This window comes from Chelonia mydas, chromosome 7 (genome assembly GCF_015237465.2).
Source record: "Chelonia mydas isolate rCheMyd1 chromosome 7, rCheMyd1.pri.v2, whole genome shotgun sequence".
Taxonomy (NCBI): Eukaryota; Metazoa; Chordata; order Testudines; family Cheloniidae; genus Chelonia; species Chelonia mydas.
This window is the reverse complement of record NC_057853.1, coordinates 66,320,317-66,342,108: the sequence shown is the minus strand read 5'-3', so window position 1 is coordinate 66,342,108 and position 21,792 is coordinate 66,320,317. Positions and strand designations below refer to the sequence as shown.

The 21,792-nt window shown below is 39.1% G+C and overlaps 1 protein-coding gene across 10 annotated transcripts in view; it reads right to left on the bottom strand.

The window, feature by feature from the left end:
- The window catches only part of BMS1 (BMS1 ribosome biogenesis factor), a 40,391-nt gene that overhangs the window by 9,395 nt on the left and 9,204 nt on the right, over positions 1 to 21,792 (bottom strand). For 6 of the 10 annotated variants that reach the window (XM_043551205.1, XM_043551204.1, XM_037904053.2 and 3 more), the window contains 14 exons: positions 21,415 to 21,603; positions 20,581 to 20,723; positions 18,780 to 18,901; positions 17,887 to 18,083; positions 17,059 to 17,198; positions 12,675 to 13,483; positions 11,886 to 11,987; positions 10,314 to 10,468; positions 9,617 to 9,698; positions 7,564 to 7,640; positions 4,071 to 4,253; positions 1,935 to 2,123; positions 833 to 1,013; positions 179 to 237 (listed from right to left, as the gene is read on the bottom strand). In XM_043551205.1, the coding sequence (XP_043407140.1) occupies positions 179 to 237; positions 833 to 1,013; positions 1,935 to 2,123; positions 4,071 to 4,253; positions 7,564 to 7,640; positions 9,617 to 9,698; positions 10,314 to 10,468; positions 11,886 to 11,987; positions 12,675 to 13,483; positions 17,059 to 17,198; positions 17,887 to 18,083; positions 18,780 to 18,901; positions 20,581 to 20,723; positions 21,415 to 21,603 (2,628 nt within the window). The remainder of the gene's footprint in view (positions 1 to 178; positions 238 to 832; positions 1,014 to 1,934; positions 2,124 to 4,070; positions 4,254 to 7,563; positions 7,641 to 9,616; positions 9,699 to 10,313; positions 10,469 to 11,885; positions 11,988 to 12,674; positions 13,484 to 17,058; positions 17,199 to 17,886; positions 18,084 to 18,779; positions 18,902 to 20,580; positions 20,724 to 21,414; positions 21,604 to 21,792) is intronic. The other 4 variants (XM_037904056.2, XM_043551206.1, XM_043551208.1 and 1 more) reach the window with 1 other exon arrangement.

Sequence of the window (21,792 nt, the reverse complement as noted above, 5' to 3'; positions counted from 1 at the left end):
TCTAGGTCTTCATCCCATGCTCATCATCACAGTATCTGAGTGCCTTACAAATTTTAAAAGATCCTCTAAGAGCCTGTCATATCCTTGTTTAAACGTACGTAAGCTTTCAAAAAAATTCACTGTTTGATACAATGATCTACAGAAAGAGCCAAGTAACATTTTGTGATAATAAACCTACCGTTGTGCCACTGACTGACTGAATTGCCAAAAATCCTGTCCCTTGGGGAGTGATGGGGCCTAAAAGCAAAATTGAAAACAAATTATGACGTGTTTGGCTAACCAACAACTGGCTATTGTTTAAAGGTGGTCTCAGAATGCTGAAATAATATTAGTATGTTCAGAATTATGTATTCTAGATCCCCCACCAAAAAAAATAAGACAGGTTAAACTAGCCATTCAGCACATTACTCACATAAATAGTCCCACTTTGAAGTGAATGGAATTACTTGTGTGAGTGAAGTAACTCCCACAAGCAAGTGTTTGCAGGACTGGGTCCTTAACATGTTCTCTCTTTCTGGACATATAGTCACCAGTTCCTCCTTGATGCAATATCCCAGCAGGCTGATCAGAATTTTACTGGAACCCTGCATGAAGGAGTTAGATAGTTCCCTCTTGACCTCCCTTCTCTCTCTTAACCATACTGCACATTTGCTAATTCTTAGTATTATTTTATATCCGATGGGGAATAAACATTTGTTTTAAGTGATTCTTTCTTTCCCCAAAGTGATCAGCTGCTTATTTGTATAGGAAATTCCTAATGCCTCCTCTAAGGCTAGGGAGTTTTGCAGTTCACCATGTGGCTGTAGATTGTAAATCTAAATAAAATCCTTACCCCAAAACGTTGCTCCACAATGCATATGTTGTGGTGAATACTTAAGAAGCCTATGACGACCATTATGATCTTCAATATAGTACATAGGGATAGTCTGAAATCGCCTCCACCCCAAGGAGAAGATGATAGGGTCCCGTGTTTTAAGTATCTTCTTATACCAACGATGTTTTTTCAGACGTAACTATTTAAAAGAAAAGACTGACAATATTAAAAGCACAGCATTAGGCCTAATATCAGTGATTACTGAAGCAATCTCCATCCTTCCTAAATGCTTGTTTAACAACCAAAGAACTTTATTTTTTTTAAAACATGTCTATTCATGATGGTCAGGGTGACTTAAGAGCTGGCATTTCATCTATTTAAAATTTTTAAAAACTGTGTGTATACAATATACATACACACACATCTATCTATCCCCTTTCCCAAACCTCTGATTGTAATTTGCCTTATTTAGACTTTGTCTACACTAGAACTTTTATTGGTCAGGGGTGTGAAAAAACACCCCACTGAGCGACATAAGTTTCACTGACAAAAGCATTGGTGTGGACAGCGCTATGTCGGCGGGAGATGCTCTCCCACCTACATGGCTACCGTCACTCGTCGGGGTGGTTTAATTATGCCAGCAGAAGAGTTCTCTCCCTCTGGTATAGAGCAGCTACACGGGAGACCTTACAGCTGTGCCACTGTAAGGTCTGTAGCATAGACAAAGCCTTAGATTATAGGCCCTAGGGAACCGCAAATGTATTTGCATGAGCTTGTTCAGCAACTAGGATGATGGGAGGAGGGGCCTCTTTGTGCGAATGTAATATAAATACCAAAATAACAATATTGATAACGTTTTCCTTCTGATCATCAAACCTGTATTAAAATATTAAAACAGGATAGCAGCCAAGTTACAATCTCAAACATTGGACTTTTAAATTAACCATGCCAAAAGCCCTCTCTTTTTTCAGCACAAGGACCTTCAGACGAAGGATCTCCCTCATTTTTTTTAGCTATTAGTTACATTTGCCAAATAGGAAATAAAAACAAACAGCAATACCATGCCTACTGAAACACAGCTGTACCACCATCCACAGCACACACAGCTTTGGCTCCATACCTGTACATATCCCACATTTCCTTCGCTGTTGCCTAAACCACCCAGGATAATTGGATAGTGAGGGTCAAAATTAAGCACAAATTCACATGGGATATTCTCAATCTCTATTCGAACATACATCCCAGGGCGGAAGCCCTCATACTGAACTCTGGATTCATCATCCTGGTCTTCAAATTCAGCCCGATTAAGCTACGTGAGAAAGACGGGGGGAAAGTTTTAATGGGTAGAAAATGGAACATGAAAAACCATGTATGAACAAGGCTTGTGCAGAAGGTTTCAGTTTTATTGAAAAGCAAATTAAACATTAATTTACATGGTATCTGTCTGGATAGCCCGAATAGTTCTAGTAACTTACTTCAGAGTAACAGATGTCTGCCACCACAAATTCTTTCCTTTACAGCTCCCTTTAGGAAACAGCAGATCCAGCTTTACACAGGAAAGTCCAAAACACATCTGGGCATACTGCTCTACCCTGAGTACGGTGCCCAGAAGAAACAAGTGACTTTTTGGACAGATCTTTAGACTACTGAATTTAGGGTAAAATTTCAAAAAGTGCCTAAATGATCGGGGCACCAAAATCAGTTTTGAAAATGGGATGTGAACTTCTAAATCTAAGCATTTGTGAAATATTTTTACCTTAAGTGCCCGAGAGGAGGGCCTATCTTTATCTGTGAGATGCTATGGGTACCGAAGATTCTATGTAATTAACAAAAGATCCTTGTAACTAACAGGAGGGTTCTTTCCCTCTGTTTTTGTACTGCTAGGAACATCTATATTTTGCTATGCCACTACCGATTGTTCTGGATGCTGTTTGTGCAGATGTTGGAGTCTAACATACAGGATAAATCCTGTGGCTCAAGTACATTTCTGAAGTCTTTGGATTTCTCCAATTTACTTGGACTCTCTCTCTCTCTGGCCTGTGATGGCAATACACTGCTTAAGGATCACTATAATACATGTTTCCCTAACAGGCCTTTAGTGCAGGAGCTCTAAATTGGCTCATTCTTTTCCCGGAAGAGGCTTGTTTACATTTTAAGTGTTCTTATGCAAGCACATTGGAACACAAGGTCTTGTTGTTTGGTACTTATGTCAGAGGTTAATGCAAACCTGTACAACTGAGTTAATGGCTAATCTGAGCAAGATTTTGTTAGATAAGAGGATGGTGTACACTGTGGGTCTCTTTTTTTTTTTAAATAACCTTACACTATGATATACATCAGCAAGGTTCTTCAGAAAGATGTCAGTGCAATACAAAAAGCTATATTAAAAACTACATTCAGGGTTTCATTTAACAACTAAACATTGCAGCAGAGTTACCAGCTCAAATTGTCTCTCAAATGTCTTTGAAAATTCTCACCACACAACAGGGGTTTTCAAACTTTTCAAGTGTGGAATACATTCTGATGTACATTTTGCCTTGTGGACACTTACTTACTCACTTGTGATGCCTTAATAGCCATATGGCAACCACAGCAATTGCTTAAAAGAAAAGGTAATTATTAGCGAAATATTTTTTACCTGTAGTCAGTGCAATAAAGATTTTGACCTCTTTAAATCACAGACTACACTTGCTTTTAATTTCATCTCCCCTTCTCATCTGATATTTCTTTCCATTGAAAACACCTGCCATGTGACCACCTAGCTCTCTGCTCCACGGATCACAGCTTGGGAACCCCTGAACAGCTAACATTTACACAGTAGCTTTAGGTGAGTGCCACATTTTAGTAGCAATAATGACTCAATAAGTCAATTAAAAAGAAGAGCTTCAAAAGAATTAGTATTTTGGTTTTTTTTAAAACGGTAATGGAATCACACTATTCACCAATTAAAAAAATCCCTCTAAACATATGGTGTTTTGCACATAAATGCTGAAGAGCTATCAGTGGCTGCTGAATCTAAGGGCTTGTCTACACTGGCACTTTACAGCGCTGCAAATTTCTCGCTCAGGGGTGTGAAAAAACGCCCCCGAGTGCTGCAAGTTTCAGCACTGTAAAGTGCCAGGGTCGACAGTGCACCAGTGGGAGCAGCTCTTTAACGTTGCCCGTGAAGATGTGCCCTAAGAGTCCCCCAGAGAAAGAGTGTGTGGTACTTAAGAAGCTTCATAGTCAGACAAATAGCCAAGTTGACAGCTTCTACCTGAGCTTGTTTCTGCATTTCCCCTTTGAGATCATCAAAGTATGTGGCATCCCCTTCATCATATTCAGCATCAAACATCTCCTTCAATTTGTGCTTCTTGTCCAGGCGCTTTTGCTTCTCCTCCTCCTCTCCTGGTTTGGGTTCTTTTCCTTCTTTATCCTCTTCCTCCCCTTCACTTCCAGCCTAGAAAGAAAGACAAGTTTATCAAACAGCTTTTGAAAAGTTAGTTCACAAAATTCCTAGTCTGGCCAACATTTTATATACTACACCTACAGAACGTGACCAAGGAGCAACACAGGGTATGTTCGATACTACGGGCAGCAACTGCAGCTATACCGCTGTAACCACAAGGGTACGTTTCCTACATTGACAGGAGACGGTTTTCCATCAACGTAGGCAATCCACCTAAGTGCTGGTAGCTTAATCGAGACAAGAGTTCTTGCATTGACTTTAGCTGCATCTACAACAGTGGCTAGGTCACACACACCTGGGCACCACAGGCAGGTCAATCTAAATTTCAAGTGTAGACCAGGGTCTATTTAATAATGCAAACGGTGATAAACACAGCTTTTTATCCTAAAAAGATAAACTGTTTAATAATAAATTCACCATATGGAGAAGAATGTCTTCCATAAGAAGTGGAAATGTGTTTCCATGGTGTCTCATTCCTTTTGTCCTCATTAGAAAGCTTTTCAAACCAATATTAAAATAAATGGTATTTTTATTGCTATGGATTGCATTTTTAATGTATGCCAAGTTACTTAGAGCTTGGAATTGGCATAATTTACCATGCCTAAGTTAAAATAAACATATTAATAAAGAAGACTGCATAAGAGTGGCCCAGGACTTGAATAATACACAAGTATTGCCCATCAGGAGTGAGGTACTATGCCAGAGATGATGGACCGGGGGAAGTTTGGACATGAATAATGCCTAGTTCAAGATGCTATGATTAGCAATAATTTCACAAATAAGCAACAACAAAAAAACAGTGTAAAAAGAAAAAAAAACCCTAAAATTTGCAATATTTTGTATGTCTTCAACATTTGCCCTAAATAAATTTGGTCCCTATTACTACAGATTAGCTCATGATTCCACTGTCAACCGAATTCACACATCCGTCCAGAACATTGAATGAGCCTATACTTAAACCTCTTAACTTTTTATTTCCTGGTTTTCAAAGGTCTAAGGATAGGTGCACTGATGCTCTGGAAGGGTAAAAGGCACTGCCAGTGAATCTTAATTCTCCATTAACAAAGTTTTGGAGCAGTGAATTTTCCTTGTTTTTTTTAGTAGGTGGTGATACTGAGAGGACCATGATTGTGGGTCCGGGGAGGGCATAAGAAGGCTTCCTTGTAAACTTACTCCCACTCAGCTACCAGCTGTGCCTGTCTCCTGTCCCTTCCAGTAGGGCTGGAGAAGCCATGGGAAAAAGAGAGAAGGTGGTGACTGATGGGCTATGAAGAGCACGTCTACCAGCAGGACGCAGCAAAACAGAGTGGAGGGAGCCCCAGACTCCTCTTTAGAGGGAAGGCGCTCTGCACAACCTTCTGCAGCAGAGGTATGAAATGGTTCAGTCATCTCAGTGGGATTTCTCAAATCAATAAGAACACCTCATGAAGATGAACAAAGGCTGATATAATAGCTCTGAGCACTTTTGTCATAGACTGACCCATTCATCTTAAAGTACCTGCTCCTCTCCCCTCCCTCAAAGTCTATCTCAGTTCCTATTGTGGAATACCAATTTCCCAGACAATTTTGCTTTGCAGGTAAGCTTTAGAAAATTTTCATTACTGCAGTCAGCTCTTTATCTGAAATCAATCCTGAGCAGATGATACCAGTTTGGGACGGATCAGAGCCATAGTTTGAGGCCCAAGTGTGTACAGGAAAAACTATAAGTAGTGTAATATTTTCATGCCATGCATTTTTTAAAGGGAGCTGTATCTCAAACCCCTTGTTCAAACAACCTCAAATTAGAACGACTAATCCTACCCTGGACACACCATGAGGCACAGTAATTTGCAAATAAGTGTGTACATTTCTGAGTATTTAGAAAAATCGCATTTTAAATAATAAGCTAGTCTCATCCTTACCCATTGTGGAGCTACTGCCTCACTATAATAGCAAGGTGCTTTTCCCAGTATCTCTCTCTATACTGCTCAACAAAGAACAACTCAGGCAGGTTTAAACAGAAGTAATAGGATGAAATTAAGCAAAGAACAAATTAGGCTGAATATCAGAAAAATACATATATAACAGTAAGATCTATGAGACAGCGGAATAGTCCCGCCAAAGAAATGGTGGAAGCTCATGGTTTGAAGTCACTAGAGAATATACTGTCGGGAACAATCTTGTACTAGTCAGGGTTAGGTGGGCCAATTTTTTTTTTTTTCTTCCCAATTTCTATGATTCCATGAAAGATTAAACACTGGGTGAAATTCATCCTCCTGGGGCTAGCACAAGGCCTCATCACCAATTAGGTGCCACATTAGCCCTCAAAAAAGGGCTGGCTTTCTGTAAAAAGGTGAATGTCACCAACACACAGGTACACTCTACATTACTATGCCTTGCAAAATTAGAAAGCCCTATTGAGGGCAAAGTTAAAAGCAACATATCACTAACATAATACAAATATTTTCCCATAATTATTACTGAAACTAAGTTTACAACTGTGCCCTTTCCCCTAAAATATATATTGCACTGAAAGCATGCAGGCCTGATCTACCCTAGAAAATTAAGTCAACTCAACTACGTCATTCAGGGGTGTGAAAAAGCCACACTTCTGACTGGAGTAGTTAAGCCAACCTAACCCACACTGCAGATAGCACTAGATCGACAAATGAATTACCTATACTGATGGGAGAACCCCCCCGTTGGTGTAGGTAGAGTGTACACTGAAACGCTGGAGTGGCACAGCTGTGCCTCTGGAGCATTTCAAGTGTGGACAAGCCCATAGACTAGGGCATTTAACACTACAGCATAAATTCACGCATACATCTTTTGTCTGAGAGCCACCCTAATCTTCCATTTGTTTTCCTCTATTTTATGACAGTACTTCGGAAAGATTACATGAAAATACAAGTTATTAACAGTCAGGATCATGTTCAACTTGTACCATGCATCACAAACTTGATTTTCAGACCCAGCAAGTTGATCAAGCCTGCCCTCTACTGTTAACTATGGTAAATTGATTTCTGCTCCCCCACAACTATGAGCTCCATGTAAAGAAGAATATAGTTTATTTGATCCCCTAAAATTAAAAGCACATCTGATCCTAATGAAAATAAAAGAAAGGAAACTTTATCTATTTCATTCCAGTCCCTCAGATACCAAAATGTTCTCTTCATTACAGCAGCCTTGTTTCTACTGATTTATGAGCAACTTTCCAGTTGGGATCCTGAGCTGAAGGATGTTCGAAACAGAACAACCCACCACACAGAGAGGAACACACTAAATAAGAGCAGCTGATGAACAATCAAGCTAGAGATCATACCTCATCTCCTTCTGCTGGTGGTTTTCCTTTGTGCACAACCCCTGTTTCTAAGTCTTCAAAATCACCATACAGTTCTTCTGTAAATAGAGCAGCCAAGAAATCCGCAAGTTAGCAACATTTTTGCACTGCTCTGTAACACTTCTAAGCTCTTGTATATTGTGCATATTTATTTCTCACTAATACTTCACATTTTGATTGCTGTATAGATTTATCACATTTTCTTCCCACATTCTGTAGAAAGTGAGTGGCAGCCCAGCTTTTCAGTAGCTCTTCCTTTTTCCTTTCAGTAATGGACCATCAGCAACTTTCTTCACACATCTCCAGCGCCTCAAAATTCAAGTGAAGTTCTAGCAAAGCCCACATGCCTTGCCTCCCTGCATCTCTCAGAGTGAAAGCCACACAGTTGGAAAGAGTGAAACAATTCTTAATTTTGACAGCACCCTCTCATTATCTCTGCCTCAGCACTGCCCACTAAGTTATCAGCACAGCAACCTGGGCTCCAGCTTCCATCAGATGTGGAGGTAAAGACTGCAGGGAGAGCAAAAATCTAAAATGGATCCAGTAATTTCAAAAAGTTGAAAAATTAATGGAAGTTTGCTCTACAAAAGTTATCAATATTCAAACAGTTTGCTTTGGAGATAATATAATCATATTTGAAATTAAAAACAGTATCTCCATAAATTCGCCAACACTAAAATCCCAACTTTTCAGCAAAACTAAGACAAGACTGACTTACTGCAAATAGGATTTCTGTTCATTTCAATCCCATCTGTACAAAAAGAACAGCTAAGCACACCTACAAAACTGAAAGCTGATTATCTATGAGGGTTTGGCTACACTTGCGAGTTGGGGCTGCTTTAATGCGTTCTGAGCCCCCTAGCTCACTACCCATCCACACTGGCAAGGCACATAGAGAGCTCTGACTTCTCGGTTAGAGCGCTCCTGGCACTCCACCTCGGTAAGAGGATTAACACTTGTTGTGCCTCGGCTGAAACGCCCAGGCGCCCTGTGAACGAGGTGTTGCATTACTGGAGCTCTGATCAGCCTCTGGAAACATCCTATAATCCCCTTAAATCAAGTGGCCACTCTTCTCATTGTTTTGGAATCGTTGCAGGAATGTGGATATGCCCTTTGAAAGCTCCGTTTCTGACAGCCGGCTGCTTATCTGCTCCGAGACAAAACAACCATTACCTGTGGAATGCTGTTTTTGAGAGAGAGCGTGGGGGGGGGGGGGGGGAGAGGAATCTGCCGTGTCTGAATTTACAAGACAGCATGCTGATATGCTCTCCACCCCCCCACACACAAACACAACACACTCCCTGTCACACTCCACCTCACCCCCACCCCCCATTTGAAAAGCACATTGCAGCCAATGCGCTTGTAACTGTCAGTGTGGACAGATTGCAGCGCTTTCCCTACTGCATTCTACGAAGGCTGGTTTAACTCAAAGCGCTCTACATCTGCAAGTGTAGCCATGCCCTGAGTAAAAAGAAAAGGAGGACTTGTGGCACCTTAGAGACTAACCAATTTATTTGAGCATGAGCTTTCGTGAGCTACAGCTCACTTCATCGGATGCATACTGTATACTGTATGCATCCGATGAAGTGAGCTGTAGCTCACGAAAGCTCATGCTCAAATAAATTGGTTAGTCTCTAAGGTGCCACAAGTACTCCTTTTCTTTTTGCGAATACAGACTAACACAGCTGTTACTCTGAAACATGTCCTGAGTGGAAGCCAACCAGCCTTGAGTGGGGATTCTATTTTCTATTCTATATGATAGACAGATTCTATATTCAAAGAGCGTAAACTGTTCCCTCTCTCAATCTGCTATTTCTCTCCTATTTGTGCACACATGGATACCAGCTACAGTAATAAAATCAGTTAATGCTTGCATAGCGCTTCAAATATGTAAAACAGGTAGAGAACTTGGCAAGGGTGTTACTAATGTAAAACATTTTTAAATACATAATAGAATTTTGGGTTAAATATTAAGTCACAGCATTTACTAGAAGTTTTTTCTCCATTACTCATATTCTAAGAGCATCAGACGTACCATCTTCCTCCAGCAGTTTTGCTGCATCTTTATCTGCTTCCCACTTTCCTGTTACAAAGCAGTCTTGAATACTGTTCATAACCTGTAAAATGAAAGTGTTACTTGTACACTTCTCATGACTACAAAGCACTTCAACAGCTGACACACTTTGTCTGTAATACTTGTTCTGGCTTAGAGAGACGGCTTGCTCTCAGTCCATTTGCTATCCACATCGCACCACAACTATAAAAATGTCTTCCTTGCTGGCAACCTCCACAGAGAGGTGGAGGGGGAATGAATTAACCTCTTCCTACCCCCAGAAATCATCCTGTCAGAAAAAGGCAAAAGCTCATTAAAGTCAGCACATTAACGTGAGTCTGGGGTAACCATTTAGTGAATAAATAAGATGACATCAATCATCACAGCAATCCATCCAGCATCTTTCACTACCATTAAGTTTACTTACTTTTAATTTTCCCTTCCTATTCTAAAAAAAAAACCTAAGATCTTGTTTGTGTGTAAATGTCTCTGGTGAGGACAAAGAGGAGACGAGAATTTCTGAAGACGACACATAGGCAGAACTATCTGTAATTCACATGGGTTCGTTTCATGTCTCCATGACATATCAGCAATTCTTTATAAGGGAAATTCAAGACTGGTGTAAGTGGATACATACTAAGAGTAAAGAGTGTAAGAGCTGTCTCTCCAAAAGCAGTACCTCATCTAAATCCCAATCCTGGGGGGTTTCCACTGGAAATTTGGAGCAGTCAAGGGCATTAGCCTTTTGTTTGGATTCTTTGTCAGGACGGCTGACGTGGAACAGCCCTCCAAGCTCTTCATCAGCATCATCCGCTTCATCGGCATCCTCAGCCACTAAATAAAATGCCATAGTTAAAAGCATCATCTGCAAATCATATGTATTTATTAAATTAATCAAAAACCTCTCTTGCTCCATACATCTTTAAATGTCTGATGTAGTTTGAGGAAAGAGGAATTAAATCATAAAAGTGGTTTATGCACAAGTGAACTAGTAAGGAGACCAGCGTTCCAGCTTGTATTAAGAAAGCAGCGAAACGAATACATTGTTTGATTCCCTTACAGAACAAGCAGCAGCAAGCGAATTATTCTATACTGAGATCAGAACCCAAAGTCAGGTCTTCAGCTGGAGAGTGAATGAGACAGGACGGGACTGTGGGACAAATGTATTACACATGTAAAATTTCACATACTTTAACAGAAAAATCAGGTGCCTCATGGATGACTGGATTTATCTGAAAAATCTGTTCTTTGATTAAGCCACTGTGAGGTCTTTGTTCAACACCTCATGTAGAAACTGTTTCACACAAAATTAATAAAACAAAACAAAACCCAGCCTATTAGAAAAAGGCTGTCTATTTCTCCAAAACCAAATCCCATTTGTTTTGTACCCATTTGCAAACTGCTAACACTGGGTTTGTGAATGTATTGGTAATTTCTTAGGGCATTATACTGCAAATCTTAGTATACAGAACTCCCTGTAACGTCAACAGGAGTTGTACATGTCGAGAGGACAGTCTCTTGCTTGGAAATGTATCAGTTTATTAATTAAACAGGGTGCATACATCATGTAAATGATAGCTTTATCTTCATTTTAAACCAACTGCCTGATTCTTGACAAATTACCATCATTATCTTAAAAAATACATTTTATAACAGACATCATAAAATTAACCTCATTCATAGTCTGAATGAACACTTCCTCACCTTTTGAAGAAGGCTTGGTTAAATTTAGACAAAATTCACTGAGGACAGCAAAAATCTCACGTGACCAGACAGATCATAAATAACCAGTTGCCAAAATAGGTGGTATGTGTATAGTATCTACTACTAGATTTTTTTTATTTTTAAAAAGATGAGCTTAAATGTTTTGGGAAAATACTATATACCAAAGGGAACTCAATACTCTTTCTATCCACCTGGGAAAATATTGCTGTTTCTCAAAAAGGAAGGACCCAACAAATATATGTTTAGCAAGCCTCGGGATAAATACTAGGTCAAACTAGCGTAAAATATGTTTAAACAGGAAGACAAAATTATCTTTCGGCGGGGGGGTTGTAGGAAAACTAAATGTGAACTCCTGTTACCAATAAGGAGAGTTAATTCCATTATTTCCTCATGCACCCATGGAAGAGTAGACTCCAAAAGCTATGGCTAACTAATATGCCTATGATTAAAAGGCTATACAGGGATCAGAACAATAGCATCATGAGGCTGGGAGAGAAACTTACACTTATACACATGGGATTTTTACCTGTTCCATAAACAAGTTTGCGAAGGTTGGGAGCAGACTGTTGTTGTCTCAGAAAAGCTTCGGCTGCCTTTTGGGTAAGGTCTTCCTTCCACTTAAGTGCACCTGAAAGGGGGGGAGAAGAACACTGTAAATTCCTTCCTCCATTGGCAATGCATTAGACTAAGGGACCATCTGCACTAGGGAGAAAACTTAAACAGGGAGTCAATTACAATACACTTAAAATTGGTAAATAGGATCAAGACTTTATACTGGTTACGTGACACAGATACACATGGTTGGCTCTAATTTTTCATCCTGTATTGTAACACTCTCCTGTGATTTGGTTGGTTTTGCAGTGTAGACAGTTTCTAACTTTTGAAGGAAAAAGGGGAAAAGAAAGATTAAGACCAGAGCCTGCAGACTAAACTAGACTATTTTCATCATTATAAATTCACCACTGACATCTGTTAATAAAATCACTGAAAGGTACTTTACTTTTTCCAAATGCAATACACGAGTTTCACTTTTTTGAAAACATATCACAGTAAAGATAACAATTCTGCTGGTCTTTAGGGCCTTTGATCAGAGAACTCTATAAAAGCTAGGTATTATTAATTTTACTGTCAGGGAAATTGAGGCTTAAGCAGAGAATCAATGGCTTACAAAGGAATATAACCCAGGTCTGAGATGCAGTTTCCTGCTCTAGTTACTGGACAACAATGCTTCCCAAGAAGAAAAAGAGACTCTGCCTGCAGCAATGAACATTATGCCAAATGCACAGTAAAGGAAAATGAGAAATTTAAAATTTACCTGCTGTGTCTGCAGAAAAGTCATTTTCTTCTCCATACTCCTCTTCCTCTTTCAGTAGATTTTCAACATCATCATCATCATCCTCATCTTCTACAGTCTTCGATTCAGCCCATTCAACACCATCTACATTCTTCTCTGGAGCACTCTGAATCCCTTTCCTATCGGATTCTTCAACTTCTGAGTCATCATTTGATCCTTCCTCTTCCTGGGAGGATCCTTCAGACTCAGATTCAGATGCCTCATCAGCTGTGCAGTTTCCAGAATCTGTAGCGGAAACCACTTTTTTACCCAAACGGTGATCTAGGTTATGATTCTCTCTTCGTTCTTTATCTTCCCTGCTTAATTCACAGGGTGTGAATTTACTTATTTGTCTGCTTGAAGATTCAGAAGCACTGTCTGAACTTTCCTTTTCGTCACTTTCTTCTTCATCTCCATGGTCTTCTGCCTCTTCCTTGCTTTCATCAAGGTCAGTTTCTCCTTCTTCCCCTGAACTCATCTCAAGATCATCATCGCTATCAGCAAATGCTGGCAGTTCCACTGCAGTTTCTTCTGTAGTCTCCTCTCTTTTCAGACGCTTGGCACTCCTGAGACCTAGCTCTTGCCCTGGTACCTCTTTGTCACTTTCTCCCTCAACATCGTCACCATCACCACCTTCACTTCCATCCATCTCATCCTCAGACATTTCTTCATCTTGTCCCTCCTCTTCATCACTTGCTCCATCATCATTTTCTTCTTCAAACATTGCCTTCCGACGTACTCTCCCAGTCTTCAAATCAATTTGTTTCTCTTCTTTTGGCATCACAAATCTGCTTTCCCCATGGAGAACAAGATAAAAAAAAAATTCAGTTGGCTTTAATTAAACATTTGATGTCACAAACAAATACGGAAGAACATTTTGGTGGTGTCACTCCAACAGCAGAAGTATGGCTACCTATGCCATCAAAGCAAGTAGCAACACTGTCTGACAAAGAAATCTCTTAGTTCAAGAAGCCTCATTGTGGTAATGTCACAGCTAAATTAGCGATTCTTCACTGTTATCCACTAGTTTAGACCGAGTGCCTGCACTAAGTTGTTGTTTTTTTACTGAAGATTATGATTGCCATTCTCCCAGTACCCTCACAAAAACTAAAAATGTATCACATGTTGCTATGCCAGTGAATTATTTAAAAAAAAAAAATTGAAGAAAAAATGCACTATGTTCAGTGCTGATGGAGTCTCAATCCTTTCTAACTTGGAGAGAAGTACTGTTTTATATGGAGAAATAAATGAGAAAAAAACCTATTGTTGTATGCAGTGCTGTTGTAGCCATGTCCATCCCAAGATATTAGACAGACAAGGTGGATGAGGTCAGCTTGATTGGACTAACTTCTGTTGGTGAGAGAGAAGCTTTAAAGCTTAGGTCAGGTTTCCCATACACACCTTTACTCCCAGGGGAATTCTGCATCTAAAAATTCTGTGCACAATATTTTAAAATTCTGCATATTTTATTTGTCAAAACACTACAATACAATCATGCCAGTTTCAATTATTTGGCAATTTATTTCAAAATATCTGTCAGCAAGTATATCTGTAACAATACAGACAACAAAATAGATCCAGGAAATGTTGCGCAGCTGGGGCTCCCGCATTCAGCCCCGGAAAAAGGAAGCATTTAGGTGGAAAACAGAAATTCTGCATTGAGAAGTGGCACAAAATTCCAGCAGGCGTAATGCTTACTTTGGTGTAATGACGTCACTCAGGAGTGTGAAAAATACACACCCCTGAGAAACGTAGTTATACCGACCTTACGCCCCCTGCCCCGCCCCGTGTAAACAGTGATATGTCAGCGGGAGAGCTTCTCCCGCCGACATAACTACCACCTGTCGCAGAGGTGGAATAACCAACAGGATTGCGCTCAGCTGTCGTCTTAGGGTGTCTTCATCAAAGTGCTACATTAGTGCAGCTGCACGATGCAGCGTTTGTAGTGTAGACCTGCCCTTACACAGAGTTGATCTAACTATGTCACTCAAGGATGTGGATTATTCACACCCTTGAGTGACATAAATTTTACCAAAGTAATTTTGTACTGTAGACTAGGGCTCAGAGTGTCTCAGCTAAAGACAAGATGGAACAGATTATTTAGCATAAGTAGTTAACACATATTTCAAGGGACCATTCAAGGTGAAGTGTCCCATCAACACTCCTGCAGTTATAGGAAGAAAAGGGGAAGGATCTACCCGGGGGGGGAATATGGGGTAGCTGGTTATAGACTGTTGTAAGAAGCCTTAAAATCCAGTGTGTCTATTCAGTCCGTGAGTGTAGGAATCTAGCAAGACACTAAAAATCTAAGCTCATCATCAGAAGCAAGCTCCCCACAGACCAGGATACAACTCAAAAAGCGGCACCAGACCCTGCCAGAACAATAGATGCAAAACTTGCAAACATATTTCCACTACTACAATGATCTACACCCGCCACAACACACTTTTCAAAATCCCTGGGCCTACACATGCCTATCACAACATGTCATCCAGTGAATTAAATGCCCCAATAGCAACTGTGCCAGGGTGAAACCGGACAATTACTATGCTTTCAAATGAACTCATACAGGAAAATGATGCAAGACAAAAACACCTCATCACCTGTGGGTGAACACTTTTCAAAGTGAACACTCTTTATCTGACCTATTGCCTAAAGGAAACTTGCACAACACTTTCAAAAGGCGAGCCTGGGAGCTTAAATTCATAACTTTGCTGGACACTAAACATCATGGACTGAAGAGACACACTGGATGTATGGCTTTTTACAATGATATACAACCCACTAGCAACTCCCTATATTGCTGCTTTCCCACCTTCCTTTCCTCCCTATCAGAAGGGTGTTCATAGGCCACTTCTTCTTGAATGGTCCGTTGAAATGTGTTAACTACTTATGCTAAACAATCTATTCTACCTTGTATTTAGCTGTGACATTCTGAGCCCTGGATCTACACTCCACCCCTGAGTGGCGTAGTTACACTGACTTAAGTGCTGGTGTCGACAGTGCTATGTCGGTGGGAGAGCTTCGGCATAGTGCATCTTCACCAGACACAATGCAGCTGCACCGCTGTACGTGTAGACATGCCCTAAGCCAACAGGAGAAGCTCTCTCTTGTCGGCTTAGAGTGTCTTCATTAAAGCACTACACTGGCGGAGGTGCATCAGTGCCGCTGCACCAATGCAGCGTTTTAAGTGTATACCTGCCCTGAGTATGTTTCCCAGACCTGAAAAAGAGCTCTGTGTAAGCTTGCAAATTTGTCTCTCTCACCAACAGAAGTTGGTCAAACAACAAATATTACCTCTCCCACCTTGTCTCGAAAAACTTCATTAAAAGAAGGCATAGAGGTACACTAAAGGATCTCTTTATGAAATGGTAAGAATTTTTTTTTAAAAAACAGCTTAGCTGTTTAAGCAAAAGTTAAAAAAAATAATAATTAGCTGAAGGTGGAGAACATGGAACATTTCAGCCTGAACAGTTAAAAAGAGTTCTAAGCAACAGAAAACAGTCTTATAATGGGAAGTGATAAGCAATCTAATTGTAGGGTGGCATTACCAACTTCTTCTATAATTAGAAATATACTCCTATTCTGAACATTATTTTGAAGTCTGCAATCCCAGAGTTGCTCAAACAAAGACCAGTGAAATTTACAACCATGATTACTTATCTTTCAGGACTAACTACACTAAACAGAGAAAGTGCAAATAAAGCTTAGATTTCTTCTCCTCTTAAGACCTGACAAAAGAAGAACTTTGTACTGATTATTCCATTCTGAAAAGTTAATACCTAATGGATAATCATAATTTACCGTGCCCAAAAACAAAAATGGCCAAAAAAAAAAAAAAACTAGATGCATGTCTAAAGGTGAAAGCAAATATACCCATTCTACAATTAATTCTCCTATAAACATCCATGCCCACATCCTGAAGCATCCTTACTCCCACGCCTACCTATTGTTTAGTTGAGGTTGAATTATGTTTTCCACGTTTAGGGGAGGACTGATACAGAAGAGTAGGAAACAGCGCTTTTTAACTCATAAAAAAGTTCAAACCCTGATAAAATCACTACTGAAAATAAGTGTGATGATCTCCTCTTACTCTGGTTCTAATGAAGGTTGGGAACAGAGTCATGAAGTTTAAACAGGTCTGCTTTAAGTTTTAGAGCTCCGTACTCCTGTTTCTCTTCTACAATAAACCTCTCCCAAACTCTTTCTGTGCATGTGCCATGCAAGCAAGCCACACACCTTTAATATCAGCCCACTGAAACAGCTATTAACTAAGCTACACAAGTGGCCAAAGCTGTTGCCTGTGTTATGCCTCTTCTAATCAAGTTGTTCTGTCTCCCACTGCTTGGTAAAATTCAAAACTTACTCTTGGTTTTCCACATCTTCTGAACCTAATGGTTTGGAGTCCATGAAAAGAGACACTTTGCTTGAAGCCATCTTAACGTCAATGGTGGAATGTGTGGAGATGAGGCTTTGGACAAGTTCATGATTTGGTCTCACTTCTTCCTGACAAACCAAAAGATTTTTTTCTGTTTAATAGATCAATTATACAAATGTCTATTGAACTATCAACAAATTTTTAAAACTGCCTAAAACTGGGCAACAGGAACAGACTCAATATTAAACCATGCAAATTACAGAGATGGGCTCCTTACCAGTGTGTAAAAAACATATAGTACATTTAACATTATTTTAACTCATGCACCATAATATTTGAAATGGTCTGAGCACAAGACAGAGAAAAAGTTCAAGCCCTGCCTCGGAGAGCAACTTTCTTGGATGAGATACAATCACTCTCCCTCAATTTCCCCACCTGCAAAATGAGCCTAAATACATAGGCCCTGTTCTCAGGGATGGCATGACACTTAGTTAATGCTTGGTAAGTATCTGAAGAAAAATAAGCTATGTAAGAATTTATTATTAATTATTTCCTTAGCTGTTTTCCACAGCTTTTGAGAGAGGGTAATTGGGAAAAACAAACACACACAAACTATTTTAATCATTGTAGAAAGAAAGGTGGTTAATAAGATATTTAAGGATAAGGATATGTTTGCATATCATTTGGGTTGATGTTTAAAAAACAAAAAAACAAACAAAAAAAACCTGTTTCCAAGCACCATTGCTTTGCCTCTTTAGGCAGAAGCTATATTCTACTGGAGAACAGAGAACTCAAAGAAACAGACTTTCTCCTCACCTCTTCATCTTGATGAGCATGACTTCCACCAAGGTCAATATAAACAGCATCTTTGTCATACACTACACCTCCAACTCCTGACAGTGGGGCATAAATAAGTTTATCCTTCTCATTTAAGGAACGCTTTTTCTGCTGTTCAGGAAGTGCACAGGGGTCTGGCAGGAAACTCACATCGCTCACAGTAAAGTCCCCTACACCTGGGTTAGCGAACAAGGAAGAAAAGGATTTTGACAAAGCTCTAATTTAAAAAACAAAACAAACAAAAAAACAAAACAAAAAAACAACACACCTGTACAGTTCACCATAAAGAGGTAAAGGGGCTCTACTGTGGCATGCAGTGATTTAACATCAATAGTACGCTGCATAGATAAACCACATGCAATACTTTTAAGACCTACCACTAAGTCTGGAAAACATTCTACAAATTAATCAGCTAGTGGACTATAAATCACTGGCAACTTACTCCTGTAAATATACACTTATCTTCATTACTAACATCATCTCAGCATTGTTAAAAAGAAAATAACTTAAATCACTAAGTTATCATTAATTAGTATTCATTTATTACGCTACATAATACTTTTCATTTGAAATAAGCCTAACTTACTTTTCATTATTAACACTACTTTTTTTTGCATTTCAATCATCCTAGAGAGCGTAACTACACTGATCAATTTCATTTTCTGGTTTTCAATGCTAGTACTTTGTTATTGTGTTTAGATTTAGCACTGCAAGAAGATTTCTCAATTAAAAGTTTTACAAAATATTAATATTAAAATATTAACTATAGTACGGTGGTCTTTTACAGATGTAAACTATCCCTTTAACAGTAATAGCATTACAAGCTATAAATCATCAAAATAATAAGAATTTTAAGAGATTAGATATATTACCTGGCATGTGAATTTGGCTTTTGTTTTTTAGGTATGCCCCTCTTAAGTAGCCATAAAGTGACACCTTTCTGTCACACTTTGGATTGACTCGAACATCTTCTGGGTTTGTCAAGTCTTCCATTCTACGGAATATCAGAAGAGATATTAGAAATATAGTCTCTCAACTATCATCCTCCATAAAGAAAGTACTGAAGCAAATTATTGCACTTGCTACATTAAACTACTATTGCAGCTTTATTTAAAAAAAAAAAATCACAAACATCGTATAATCTCATTTTTTGACATTTTCACTGTTTGATAATAGGAACACAATAAAGCACGCTGTCATGTCAAAGTCTTATTTTTGGTTAAATATTCTTGTGTGTTGAATATTTTAGATGATAATTTTATTTTTAAATGTATAACATTTCATCTAATACTACATCTCTGAAAGATTAAGTGTGTGTTCATTTGGGGCATTTCTCCTTTATCTGGGGGCAGAAAGTGAAAACAATTGAATCAGTTTCATTTTTGTTTATAGTCACTTTCTAGCCAATTTCACTTTTAGGCTCTCATGCACAATAACGTTAAGCTAACACCTAAAACTGGAACTGGAAGATTTAGAGAATATTTTTTCTTCTTTTCCCCAAATGTGCTCTGTGCATTTCAGAGAACTTTGTGTATCATCTTTCTAAGTACTTCTCCGACCACATCACTTAAGCACTGCCCTGGTATTTAAAAGCAAAAAACAAAATGTCTGTTTCTTACCTCTTTCCCAAATTGCAAGAAAAATAATCTGATCAGTTCATAGGTATTTCCCTCCCCTCATTTATGAGTGAATGGGACTTTGAAAGAAGCAAGGCTTGTTTTTTTAAATTGATTTCTGTTAATGTCTTCCAAGAGTGAGCTAGGTCCAGCTCCTCTGAAAGTACAGTCTTCAGAAGCCACAAACTTCCCCTCCCGCTTTTTGTAGACAGATGCATTGTTCCAGTGGAACTAGCTGTTGTGTGAGATCATGGACACAGAAGGAGACACAATCTCTCAGGTGGCTAGAGCCAATCCCATGGAGAGTTTTGAAATTCAGGATAGAGACCTTGAAGTAGACTCCGTATTCAATGGAGAGCCATTCCAGTGATTAGAGATCAGAGTGATATGTTCACTATCTGCTGTTAAACTATTGGGATGCTGTGGTTTCAGAGCAGTTCAACATAATCACGCAGCAATTTTGTTTAAATGTTTTATGGACAGTGTTCAAATATCCTGTAGCATTCTAAAGACACATTTACTGCTTCAACCTACAAGTCTGTGAACAAATCAAACTTACACTGAAGTCACCAGGCCAAGTTTACCACTGACTTAAGTGGGCTCAGCTCCACAGAAGTCAGATGGCAAATTATTATAACTGATTTTTTAATTTAGTGGGGTTGCACTCATTTATAGCAATAAAGACCATGCACCAGCCGCCACAGTAATGGATAACTCTATAAAATTCTAGCTACACATTAAATTCGTCATTTGCATGCCCAACAGTTACATAACTGTGCTATTAAAATAAATTTTTTCAGAAGTGTACAGGAACAGAATTACACATTCCCTCATACTGACATGAGCGGAGCTGCATGGCTAAACTTACATGCACAGGATTGAAAATACACCTCTTACATCACTGATTTCCCCTCATTTATGTCAGTAATAAAAAAGAGATTAAACTTTAATTTAGCCATTATCAACTGACTGGCTGTTACATTCTTATAAAAACAGAACTTGGGGGTGCGAGTGCAGAGGACAAACAGAGAATTGAGGAAAAAAGAAAACCACGTACCTGTCTGCTAGGACATATGGGTGAGATGTCTGCCATGTAAGTGGACGGAATTTCATAACAGAGATAAAGCGTCCCAGATTATGAATTTCCTGCTTTTGGTACTCTCCGTGTACCATCCCAGAGAGATAAAACAGCTTGGCACCCTAAATCAAATTTATATTAAAAGTTTAACAAAAAAAAAACAAAAAAAACACCTTACCCCAATTAAATTCCTACCTCATTAAAACTAAAGCAAGAGACTGCATTCAACAAGTTACAATTGCCTCCAATAGATTTGAGTTAACTTCTGTTAATTATCTCCCCTCCATCAAGGCAAAAAATTATCCCCAACAATTTGGCACCAGGTGTGCAAGGCTCACAACAACAGCAAAGACTTGCTTTTGCATCTGTTAAAGGGCAGACGTATGTTTCACAGAAATCATGTCTTTTTTCAGCAGCAGGCGCAACACAAATACAGAAGCTACACAACATTAGCATTGTTAGACACCGCATTAAAGTCTGCAAAGCAACACCATCTGGCTTTTATGAATTTAGGATTTGATCCTGCAACCCCCTACCCACATCATTACTTGTGTGAATGACTACTGGGCTCTAGTGCTGTAACAGCTCTATTGTTTAGTGATAGAGCTCAATTACACAAGTCAATTTTCAAGAAAGAGAAAGATTGTATAATCTGAGTCTCAATGCTAAATGCTACACTAGCAGTGCCTTGTCTTTCAGTAACATTTGTGAACAAACAAATGCAGTACATTTAAATACTTGAATATTTTCCCCACCCCTAAATCAATTTCCACAGTTCAAACATTTATGAAAAATAACTGTTTGGTATTATACCTGATATACTTCTGTCCAGAATCTGTGTTTTAATCTCTTTTTGGTCTTCTTTAACTGTTTGTTGTTCTTGAAGGTATCCAGGTGGGTAAGGACACCCATGATTTTGGGAAACCCATGTACTTGGCAGATGTTCAAGAATTCAAAGGTTTCCATCTCAAATCCAAAGCTGGCATCAATGAGCATAAGAACCTGAAAGTGAATGAAACAATTTACTCTGGTGCTATTGAGATGTCCTCATCAGCATCTTCAACTAATTAAATAGTCATGCTTTTAAACAGGATCCATCTCTTCATCCAGTCTGTTGTTGGCTTTGATAAATTTTTAATCTCAAGGAGTCAGGCAGTCTCCCAAGGATTTTCACACAACCTAGTGAGCCAA